The 12,237-nt window shown below is 41.6% G+C and overlaps 2 protein-coding genes across 3 annotated transcripts in view; both read right to left on the reverse strand.

Annotated features, from left to right (window-relative positions):
• Nucleotides 1-585: 585 nt before the first annotated feature.
• On the reverse strand, nucleotides 586-5,408 carry USP50 (ubiquitin specific peptidase 50). The gene is made up of 6 exons (XM_054169221.1): nucleotides 5,147-5,408; nucleotides 4,564-4,759; nucleotides 3,789-3,986; nucleotides 3,149-3,291; nucleotides 1,919-2,142; nucleotides 586-1,538 (listed from the first exon to the last, which is right to left on the reverse strand). The coding sequence occupies exons 1-6, from the start codon at nucleotides 5,296-5,298 to the stop codon at nucleotides 1,264-1,266; spliced, it is 1,188 nt and encodes a 395-aa protein (XP_054025196.1). The 5' UTR covers nucleotides 5,299-5,408; the 3' UTR covers nucleotides 586-1,263.
• Nucleotides 5,409-8,195: 2,787 nt separating this feature from the next.
• TRPM7 (transient receptor potential cation channel subfamily M member 7) overlaps nucleotides 8,196-12,237 on the reverse strand; it is a 59,061-nt gene continuing 55,019 nt past the window's right edge. For both annotated transcript variants that reach the window (XM_054169185.1, XM_054169184.1), the window contains 3 exons: nucleotides 11,107-11,158; nucleotides 10,909-11,015; nucleotides 8,196-9,849 (listed from right to left, as the gene is read on the reverse strand). In XM_054169185.1, coding sequence (XP_054025160.1) covers nucleotides 9,719-9,849; nucleotides 10,909-11,015; nucleotides 11,107-11,158 — 290 coding nt within the window. In that variant the 3' untranslated portion in view covers nucleotides 8,196-9,718. The remainder of the gene's footprint in view (nucleotides 9,850-10,908; nucleotides 11,016-11,106; nucleotides 11,159-12,237) is intronic.

Here is a 12,237-nt window from a genome sequence, read left to right on the forward strand (position 1 = left end):
TATCTTGACTGATTCTTCTTTTCTTGTCTTCTTTTTTTTCATTTCCTTTCACTGTTATGGCCTTTTCACATTTCTAACCTTAAGCTTGATTCTACTGTGAATACTCTAGAATGATGTAAACAGTTAGGAATGTAAGTGTACATATTGATTGCATACTTGCACATCAGAACTATGTATATAATAAAATGTCCTCCTTTTTTTTTTGGTGAGAACCTCTGGAACTCAGAGGATCGTGTTTATTTGCCAGCTCCAAGTAACTGCAACACTACTTTAAAAAGCAGAGCTCTATTTTGTTTTGGTTTTTGTTTTTTTTGTTAGCTTTTGTCAATATTTGTGCACTTCAGAGTTATTCTAAACAAATGAGATTTTCCTTTTTAATTTTTTAATATAAATTTTCATGTACACATGCATTAAAGACCTTACGAAGAAATGATTTAAAAATATATCCTGTTAAATGTATGCTTGGGCTTGGTGTTTTCATTCTCAAAGAGTTGTGTAATGGGCAGTATTCTGTGCAACGACAAGCTGATCACAGTCACAGTTTGAAAGTTCTTCAGATGGAAAAAATACTGCTGGGTGTAAAATGAGGAGGTCAGAAACTATTTCAGTTGTGTCTTGTGCACGTCCTGCTCTGGATTTGGGTTAGTTTTCCCTCTCTGGGTAGTCTGGCATTCAAAAATCCTAGGTCCTGCATGCTGAGGTTTTATCTGTCTATGGGCATGTGTCTTGCTGATGGAATTAAGATCAGGATTGATTGTTTTCCTGAAGCTTACCTGCTGTAAACAAATCTGCAGTGCTGGAGGGACAGAAATGAGAGTACTAGAATAATGCCTTTTTCTTTCTCTTACATTATTGGTCACTTAATCCCCTGCTCTCTTCGGAAATACCTCCCCTCAGGTGTCTGCTCCTATGCTCTCACCTCAGTATCCTACTGTCTGTTTCTGAAAGGCAGCTTTAAACTACATGATAGACTTGACCAACAGAGAAAGAGGCATTTTCAGGTGAGTGCATCTGTATCCTTAGTTTTTGAGGGATGGCAGAGGTTTGTCAAGGAAAACAACCCTCAGACCTTGTACAAATGCAGCAAGGGTATGTTCCTTAACAGGCTTGGAAGCTGCAGTTCCTCTCCCTAGAAATGCCACAACGGAGGATCAGCAATACAAATATTCTATACTTTATTGATAAAACATACCTTGGCTAATGCTGCCAATGAATTCCAATTGCTGGACTGTTCCATGTTCCTTTTCCACAGCTAGCAATTTTTTAATGGTTGCAGAGAAGGTTTTGATGGGTATAGAATAGAACATAAGCTGTGTTAGTCTGCACTGAGGAATGTGGGATCTTGGTGATCAGTTCATCATCAAACCTGTACCAGGATTCAGAGGCTGAGCGCTTGCAGAATGCTGTGTAGTGGCCATTATCCAGAAAACCAGAGTGGTTCTGTAACAAACACCACACTGTTACAACAAAAGTCTCAGGTTTCCTCCTTATAGGGCAGGAAAAGCTAGGAATCGGCAATCTTTTTTGTTTCACTTGCACTTAGAAAAGATGGGAGAGAACATTATAGCCCCCTTTGGCCTACAATGAGGAAAGATAATTCAAGTAAATGCTTTAAAAGGGAGCAATTAGCTGATGATTACACATCTGGGTTTTGCAATGTTGAATTTGCAACCCAGCTATTAGCCCTGATACAGGTTACTAGAAGCAGGCCTTACTTGCAGTGAGTGATGGAGAAAGAGACCATTTAAGTTCTTATTTATAAACAAGATCAGCTAGTGAATTTATGCTGAAAAGGCTGAGGCGGCTCCAAGCCGTCATTATGTAGCAGGAGTGCATGGGGTTTTGAGTTGAGAGAGAGGGAAATGATCATTTCTCTCTTTGGTTACTATATGCAATGCCTAAAACAAAATTTTCATACGAATTCTATATAAAAAGTTCAAACCAATGCAATCTTCACCTGCTGTATGAGGCAGGGGATTACAAATAAAAACAAGAGAGGAAAAGCTCACCACTCCAGCATACAAGCTGTACTCTGCATCCACGCAGCAAGGTGGGGCAGTGTAGGGAGAGAGATCCAGATTGCTGAGGGGATAGTGGATGTCAGTTGAGAGTTTCCTTCTCCTGTTGCCTTGCCATTCAAACCTGAAATAAAATTTTGCACTATTTTAAATCACACTTGGGTTTGTTCTTGCACTGGGGGGGTTGCTTTGCTGACTTTTCCTGGGGAAAGGAAAACCAATGAATGACCACCCAGCCTTTTGAAAAAGAAAGATCTGTATTAACGTTGACTACTACAATAAAGTGACAGAAAACACACAAAACCCACATGAGATGTCCAACAGGGAAAGCAAAGCTTCCTTCCTGATCTTTCTCTCTAATAGAAATGGATACAGGTGATAGAAGCAGCCAGAAGGCAAGCTTACATCACTGTCACTTTGTCCTAAACATTCTGGACTCTGTCAGCTTTTCTTGCATGCAAGGCTTCATCCCTCTTTCCCCTGTAACTTTTAGTGCAACACCATACTTTTAAACATCTATAATGTGGCCAAGGGCTGCAGCTGGAGACCACAAGTTCCTCTGCATATGTCAAGAAAAGCAGCTGCTGAACAAGAAATTAAGTAATTAATTTACATAGTAGAGACCTGGGAACCCCAAATTGTCCCAGACTAATTTTCTTTATAGTTGGGAAGTTGTTAAGGATAGATTATTAAGAATAAGTTCAGCATCTGGCTATGTGTGGCTAGTAAAGTCTGCTAGTTGGGAGCTCTCACACTGATGTGCTTCTGTTTAGCAGACCCAGTGGTTTAGACCTGATTTGGTTAAGGGATTAAACAAAACCCACACAAACGCTGAACTAGTCTGTAGCCAGTCACCCCTGGCTTTGGAGAAGAGATCCCAAAGGTAGTGAGTGAAATTCAGTGGGCTGCAGCAGAGAGTAACACAAGAGCACCTTGTCTTGAGATTTCAGGAAGGCAAGTTGCATGTTTGCCAGGTAGGTTGCTGTAACTGCCACCTGGCTTCCAGGTATCCAAAGCAGTAAACCTGCTCATTTGCAGTGATTTTTAGCTTTTATGCAAATGCAAGTGGCTGTCCTTCACATCTCAAAAATCCTAGGAAATGGCCATGTCCTACCCTATATAGACTGTACCTCTTCAGGTGAAAAATAACAATCTGTGGTGCCTTGGTTATGGTGGTCTCAACTACAGCATCTTGTTTTGTTCTGCACAAGGAACAGTGGATCTGGTTGTTGGAAGTCAGTGTGTCTCGCTGAAAGAAGCATTTGAGACAGTCCTGTCAGAGGAAAAAAGAAAACAATGTAAAAACAAATCATTTGCTCAAACAGATCTCCACTCCTGGAGATCCTCAGGCAAGGTAAGAGAAGGGATTGCTATATCCTGGATCTCTTCCTTATTGAAGCGTGATACAGCAAGGCTGGCATTGCAAATACACTTGGAGCACAAAGCAGCCAGTGTTGTTTTCCTTCCTTGCCCCCAGATGAGGAAACATGTCCAGGAGTGAAAGAAACTCTTACTGTTGCCCCTGAACAATCTTAGTATCTCTAACCTCATGGCAACTCAGCAGCGTTACTCTTGTAACCTTGCCAGCCTCTCGTGTCCAGAGACCAGTAGTGAAACCACACTCACCTAAGGACCCATTTGGAGACTAACCTTTAATGCCCAGGAAACCAAAGCCACTAACCACCTGCTTCTTTTGGGGAACACATACTAGTCTAAGCCACCTATTGCTGCACGAAGCAGAAACTGTCAGGAATGTATCAGAAGCAGTACCTGGAGAGAGCAGCTGCTCTTAGAAGGAATGGGCAGGGACAGAACAGTGAAGCTCTCGGGTCTGCGGATGGTGGTCCTGCATTCCAGACACGTGATGGCGTAACTGAGCTGGCCTTCGAACAGCTCTGTGACAATCGATGTTTCGCTGGCAGCGCCCCTGCTTCTTTGTGCATCAAGGACATGTTTTCTTTTGCTTGACTATGCAGATGAAAAGAACAAACAAACAAAAATGTAGGTAACCACCTAGTTCGGAATTGTCTTCACTGGGTTTTGACAGCTGCTGCCCTCTGCCTGTGTCACAGGACTAGGCTCTAAAATGTATTATTTCACTTGGTATTTCATACATGCCGAGGAAGCTAAATTACATTTCTGAGAGAAATTAAACAAATACATTATTCGGGACATTAGAACAGCTTTTTAGCAGTGGGTCTGAAGAAGAGAAAGGTAGGCACAAGAGACACAGCAGACATGAAGATTTCCACAGATGAAATAAAGGGAGAGTGTAAAGCATGGAAGGAGCAAGGAGAAGAAGAGATGAGGATAATGGAGCTGCAGACAGGACTGTCGTTTAGATGGGGGCTGCAGCTGATGTGGCGTTACACAAGGAGCAGATTAATTACTGTGTGTATGTGGATACAAAACACAGGAAGAAAAGTTTTGAGGAGGCACCTCATGTAATTCAGAAGAGGAGAGGAAATCATTACATGAAATGCTAGATTACAAAGTGCAAAGAAGAAACACTGAAGGCCCTGAACCAGCACAGCTGGGCTCTTACGTTCTTGAGAGCCTCATGGAGCTCATTCAGCACACAGATCAGAAACTCCTGTGCATCCTGCTGAGTCCGCTTGGTAAAAGTTGGGTACCGCTTCTCAAGGACTGAATGGAAAGGCTCCAGGGAAACACAGTCACAGTCTCCAAGCCACATAGTGGATATCAACCAGCTAAAGGCAGCTGCAGAATCATTGGTATCCCTTGCGGGGGGAAAAAAGAAAGGTAAGTTTCTGGTAGGGAAAGACTCTGCCTTCAAATGGGAGCATAATATAATAGGAAAATATATGCAGGTACAGTGTGACTCTGACAGTATGGTTTGAGGGGCTCTGCAGATATTAGAAAGCAGTAGAAATCATCATCAAGACAGCAATGACAGTAACTGGCATTAACACCAAAATAATGACCAAGAAAAAAGTACAATGCTTGAGTTACCCAGCAAGGAAACAACTCTGGGTCTCTGAAAATCAGCTATAACTGCCTGGTGGGGAGCTGGGGGGTGGATGCCTCAGACATTCTCATGGCACCACATGTCCTTGGGAAGAAAAACGAGTGCCAAGTGAAAAAACAGCATGGGTGAATCAACTTACTCCTGCAGGGCTACTTTGTCCTTCCCTGAGAGGAAATATTCCACGAGCGGTGGCATGCTGCAGAGGCACTGCAAAACTGCATTCATGTAGCACGTGTTGCCCAGATTGAGCAGGCCAGTGAGCCCTGGGTCCTGGCTCTTCGCTTCCTCCATCAGCTGCTTGCAGGAATACTTCAAGCTTTCTACACAAATGGAGTCATACTTCCACCTACTAGGAAAAACAGCACACAACAGTGGAAAACTAAAATGCTACGGTGCTTTTTGAGCTGTGGTTTTCAGAATGTGGCACTGTCCTGAAGTGCCATTTCCGGCTGTTTCAGGATCTTCTTTGTAAGTTACATTCACGTTTACTTTCAAGCTAATACAGTGGTCAAGACTGGAAGCCACACTAAGCTCTTCCCAGTATGGTGAGATGCATCATTAAGAGGCATCATTTAAATCCCTGAGGATCTTTGAGATATTCCTGAGATTCCAGTCAGTCTTTGGCTCCATAAAATTGCCTCAAAACTAACCAGCTGTGAATAGCTATCTTAGGAATTTCTGCCTACAGAGCACATAATTCATTTCCTCAGTGGTTTGGTACTTTGGTATTTTCTAACTCCCTATCTTGTAGTCCAGATACTACAATAAAGTTTGCTATTTTGGACTTGTAACACAGAATGTTACTTAATCTCTGTTAAAAAGTATTTAGTAGATTTGTTTTCTTGCTGCACAAGTTTATCCTAGACCAAACTGTCCCCATCCTCAATTAGGCAGGAGAGGTCTGAATACATACTGCACAAGCTAGATGTGCTCACCAGTGTTGCCATTCTTGGATTTTTAAAGGCTGTACTTTGGTACAGAACGAGGGAGAATTCTGAAACCTCAATAATCTCTGTAGAACCAGAAAAGTAATTTCTTCCTCAAAACACATTCCCAAGTTCCTATTTCTGGAGATCTCCCAGGCTGACATCTATTTTCTATAAAACAACTACCAAACTGTCTCCTTTTACATTTCAGGAAGAGCAGAGACATTTCCAAACAGCTCTACCTATAGACCAGCCTCCTAAGAAAACGTTTAACTTCCTCTTTTATAGCCATCTTTCAGAAGCACCAACTCAGAACACGTTGGGACTGTCAGGCACAGAAGATGGCTGGGAAGCCACCAGCAGCCTTGCAGGAAGCCTGTACTTGCCCCAGCTCAGGGAGGTGGCCCCTTGCTGTCTTTTCTTCATACCCAACCCCTTGCCTCCAGCTTGATGGCATAAACAGCACTGTGCCGCCTCTCCCATCCCGTTGCCCAGGCTACCCTCACCTGGGCAACAGGTATGCTCTGTGCTGCTGTTCTGTTCCGTTGGTTCTCCTCCAGGGGAACACCCACCACCCCACCCCCCACCTGTCTCCTTCCTGTGTGCTATTCAAACCACCCTTGGGAAGAGCTGGGCACCCACCTCTTCCACAGGGCAGGGGTTCAGGCTGACTCACACTCACTCACACTTGTGTTAGTGTTTGTGGTTGCTATGCTCTGATGGAAGGGTGGCGAGGCCCAGGGGTGTGGACCATATAAAGATGGGACTGCCTCAACACAGCATGCTGAAATAGTTTATGGGTGTCCTGAAGTTTTTTCATGGGCAAAAAGGGTTGTGGCTCACAAGGGTCTTTTAATTAGCCAATGGTAGTGCAGTTGATCTCTGAATTTCATACACCACTGAAGAGCTGCAGTTTCTCCCTTTCTAACACACCATGTGGGAAGTAAGAAACATCCACAGCAGAGGCCCAGGAAGACATTACAAAAAAATAATCCCTAATTATCTTGTGTTAAGCTTCAAGCAAAGGATAGCTCCCAGCACTCTATGGACAGCTTATGTGCTGTCACTGCTATTAGTCTCCCAAGCTGTCCACCTGCAAACAGCCACTACAGCAACCCTCTTCCCCCCCGCTGTTTCAAAATCTGACGTACATGCCTGTCACTGGAATTACAATTTTGTACTGACTTTACCAGGAGTTGCAAATGCTTCAAAATCTAAATTTGAATCCCGTGGGTTAAACCTAGAACAGGCATCTTTTTTCCACTCTGAAATACTTGTTTAAGACAAACTTCCACTAGCTGGGAATTCAGTCCTGCCTCTTCCTGCAAATTTATTCAGTTCAAATGCACTGTATTTCAGTTTCCTGTGCACATTTTTTTTCCATGGGGCTGAGACTGTACCTCTATGGAGGTGTTTTGTCTAAGGGCAGAGGAACACTCCCCACTAACACACCCCACCACCACACAGAAGTCACATCTCTTTTTTTTCTTAATGAGCAAAACTTCTGGAGACTGGTATAATGGTGGTGAAAATCAACTCTGCCTTGTTAAGTATTTGCCAGGTAACAAAAAGCTTCCAAACTTTTACTTACCATTTTCCCAGAAGGGTTTTCCTATTTCATATCCTGAGTTTGGTTAACATTTACACAACACCTGAGGCACCTCCAGGGAAGTGTTGGTCTCTTCTCCCAAGTAACTAGTAACAGGGCAAGAGGAAATGGATTTAAGTTGTGCCAGGGGAGGTTTAGATTGGACATTAGAAAAAACTTCTTCACTGAGAGTGTTGAGGCATTGGAACAGGCTGCCCAGGGAGCTGGAGCTGCCATCCCTGAAGTTGTTCAAGAAGAGTGTAGATGCCGAGCTTCAGGATATAGTTTAGTGATCATGGTAGTTGGGTTACAGTTGGGCTCAATGATCTTCAAGGTCTTTCCCAACCTTTAGAATTAAAAAGGTTTAAGTTGAGGAACTCGGAGCCACAGAAGAGGATGCAGTCAAGCATCCAAGAAGCAGCTTTTAATTCTAAACAACATTGTAACGAGCTTTGATATTTTTGTTTCATTAACCCCATCACCTATGTCTGTCTGTTAGGAGGGTTTTCAGTTTTTCTTTTATCTCCTAGCTTCTTGTGTCAGCCAAAGCTGAGGCACCTCAAAGATGGACAACTGCTTTGATCCAGCATAGCAAATTCCATTTGTCCACATAAAGAGTTAACTTAAATTCACCCAAATAGCCTTCCAGAGCAAGACAGACAGCAGGAGTCTGTAAACAAGAATAAATTTATTTTAGATTCTTTAAAGATTTAATGATATACAAAATGTATACAGTATTATATCCTTATAACATTTCACCTTTCCCTGTCAAACAATAAAACACCATTTAAACAGCTATTGTGTTCGTGCCTTTAGGTCTGTATCTATAAGATACACTACAGAATAAAAAAATTTGTAGAGCCATATACTGCCCTTTTAATTAAAAATTACAAATTAGTACCTATGTAACAAAAGAAAAGAAAAGAACAACAACAACAACCAAAAAATCGCAGCATGAAACTTCAGTTGGACAGGTTTTGGGTTTTTTTTCGTGGTGTTCTTCTTTCTCCTTGCTGAATGCTCAACAGCATTTGGGACAGTTCGATTACGTGTTAGCGGCATGAAGGTGCATTGCAATCTCCCGTACTTTACAGAATGCTAATATCCAACCCTAACCTCTCTTAAATAAGTACCACAAATAACATAACATTAAAGAGGGTTTTCTACACGATTTTAAATACATTAAAAAGTTCTGTGTACATTCAGGTTTGATACACTGGTTTCACGAGCTCTTCGGAAGGCCTAACTTCTGAAGCAGTCACTACACGTAGGAGAAAAAGCACTTCCAACTTGTGTTCTGACAAGGCAACTTACTGGGACCAGTACACACTACTTCTTCTATTAAAGATGATTATACCAGTCTACCATGGCTTTGTTACTATCTGACCATGACTTGATAAAATTGAAATGTATAAAAGAAGAGATTTCATTATGCACAATTAGGGCTCTAGTCCACAACAAAAATAAACAATGAAATAAAATAACAAACACAAACAAACAAACAAAAACCCCACAGCTTTACAAGCCCTGAAGCTGAATGCTGATTCAGGAGACACTTTCTCTCTATTGGGACAGATCAAGTTCCTACCTTCAACCTTTAGCCTACTGGCATTATAGATAGATATATATATATATACATACACACACATATATATACCTCATTTGTCTCTGTCATCTTCAAAAGGCCAGATTAAAGACATCTGGTGATAAAATGCTAGTGGAACACTTCCAAAACCACTCAGAGAATACTCCAGCATTACAGAGGTAGGTGCTTTCTCCTGTCTTCTGACGACTGACAGCAAGATGGCTGCCAGACAAATGCTTTACCTTAAAAACATCAACTACCAAAATCCTTTTGGTTGAAGGCATATTGCACACCATAGGACTACAGAGAGAAAATCTCCAGCTAAACCAAAACAAAAGACAAAGTAAACCTTCTGCTAAAAAGCCCCTTTAAAAACATCTGGAATACTTGTCATTATTCCACCTTCCAAATGATCAGCCACCCAGCTGTTCTCTGCAGATGGTTATCATAAGCTGCTAGGTCCTTAGATACTGGACCAGCCGAAATTCCGCTTTTTAAGACAGCAATCCTTGATTTGACATATCTTGCTCTTAATTATAGTGAAGGAAAGAGAAGTGACAACTTTGTGACATTCCGTGAAGTTTGGATGAAGCCAGTGATTTGGTCACATCATCAGAGCATCAGACGAATTGAGTTAGCTGAATCAGATTCTTTGGTGCAGCTTCCAGGCTGAATTGTCAGTTCAGGGGAATCATCCTGAGGAAATATGATCTTGTCAGGTGTGTAATCATTCCTCTTCAGATCTGCACAAACAAAAGGAAGTCATGTTGATGACCATTTCTTGAGTTAGCAGAATCAATGGGACATGAAGGGTCTTTCAAAGAACTGGGTATGCATAGGTATTTATACAGAATTTCTTAATGTGCACTGTGTCAGAAAAGGATCTTTTTATCATACATGTGAACAGAAGCCTAAAGCTCTTCTCTACAAAGCAATGGAAACCTCGAATTATTTTATTACACATTTTAGAGCAAGTATTGAGTTAGCCTTCCAGGGAAATTGGCTCCTTCCATGATCTGTTTTGATGTTACCGGAATTTACAACTCAAAATTAAAAGAAATGACCTCTCCTCGTGCAACAGACAACCCGGAAGAGAGGTGTGAAACAGGAAGGAATCAGGCATGTTCCTTATGTTGTTCTGATACAGATAAGCAATTTCAAGATTTGAGATGAGTGTAGCATACTCCATGCAAAAAATACCTGGAATTGAAAGCTAACAGAATGAACAGCAGGAAGTTCTGTAGCCTTAAGACATGTTTTAAAACATGAATGTATCACAGAATCAACTAGGTTGGAAGAGACCTCCAAGATCATCAAGTCCAACCGATCACCCTAATCTAATCAGCTAGACCATGGCACTGTCTCACCCAGTCTTTTCTTAAGCACCTCCAGGGATGTTGACTCCACCACCTCCCTGGGTAGCCTATTCCAATGGACTTTCTGTGAAGAACTACCCCAAATTATAGTAAAAGTCCCAGCACACAAAATCAACACAACAAAAAAATAGCGAAACCAGCACCAGCACCATTTTGTTTCAAAAGACTGATGGTTTGCCATCATCCTGACCTGCTTTCCCTAGGAACCTTTATAATATGGTACCCTCTTAAGTCTTATCAGTCTGCTCCCTTCCTCAAAGACTGCATATGGATGGTCTCGATTACTTTATCTTGGCTTTTATCTTAAAATGACAGATAGCTTTAAAAGCAGCTCATTCCACTTTTGCAGAGTGACCTATTTCATTACATATCATACAACACTTTGTGCCATGAATGTCTCAGAAGAAGAAATACAACAACTCATACCAGGAAGTTTAAGTTTCCTGCAGCAGGAATTGCAGTGATGCTTTGCTCTGAAGTTTTTGATTGCATCCTCTCCCAGGTTGGCCGGGCCGAACACCATATCGTATGACCTTAGAAATAAAGTGCACATAAAGGAGGACTGTGTGTGTTTTGTGATAAATAAAATGATCACAAAACACTCAAATCCTCCTTTCACCTTACCTTTTCTCTCCAGCTTTTATCACAGAGGGATCTGTCAGATTTTCACCAACACCTTCAGACAGCACATTAAGAAAAAGTTAAATCTGATACGTTACATAAATGCATTAATATTGAAAAGCTCTGAGATCCTTAGCTAGAGCTGCTCAGCTACCCCAAGAATAAAAGCAGAAAATACCCCAAACAACACCCCAACCCAAATGCTATATGTGAAACCATATCCTTAAAAACATTCCTTCTAAACCAGCACCTTGTACTTCTCAGATTTCTTCCACCTATTTTTACATCTGCCTGCAACTCCTACCTTCAGCTTTTAGCCACAGGAATTTTCTGTATTTTTCTATACAGGTCTCAGAATTTTCTATATGGTTCTCAGCCAGAATATGAGAGACACAATTCAGGATAAGTACAGCTTACCATACACAAATGTGTACAATACCATATAAAAATGTGCCAAAGATTAGGCATTTTTTATGGTGCATATTGTTAGGAAAAGGTGTTTGTGTTTATATTCCCTGTGCAGAAGATTTAATGCCATATTAGAGCAACAAAGCTGGGGAAGGGTCTAGAAAAGTCTTGTGAGAAGTGCCTGACATATAACTGGGCTGGCTTAGGCTGGAGAAAAGGAGGCTTTTAATTCTCTACAAGCACCTGAAAGGAGGCTGCAGCCAGGTGGGGATCAGACTTTTCTCTCAAGTAACAAGCAACAGGGCAAGAAGAAACTGCCTCAAGTTGTGCCAGGGAAAGTTTAGGTTAGACATTAGGAAAAATTTCCTCACAGAAAAGTTTGTCAAGCCCTGGCACAGGCTGCCCAGGAAAATGGTTGAGTCACCATTGCTCATGGTATACAAAAGCTGTGGAAATGTGGTGCTTCAGGACATGATTCAGTGGTGAACTTGGCCCTGTCCTATTACCACTTAGACTCGGTGATCTTAAAGGTCCTTTACAATCCAAATGACTCCTTGATTCTCTCATTAAATAAGACAATCATAGATCCAAATTAACTAGACTGAGATGCACTAAATAAAGTTGCTATTTATTACAGGTATATGAATTCTTAATGAAACACCATCACAAGAGAAAAGCCATTTACATCTACCTTGGCCCCCACCCCAAATTCAAAATGAGGGAATT

Source organism: Dryobates pubescens, chromosome 17 (genome assembly GCF_014839835.1).
Source record: "Dryobates pubescens isolate bDryPub1 chromosome 17, bDryPub1.pri, whole genome shotgun sequence".
Classification (NCBI taxonomy): Eukaryota; Metazoa; Chordata; class Aves; order Piciformes; family Picidae; genus Dryobates; species Dryobates pubescens.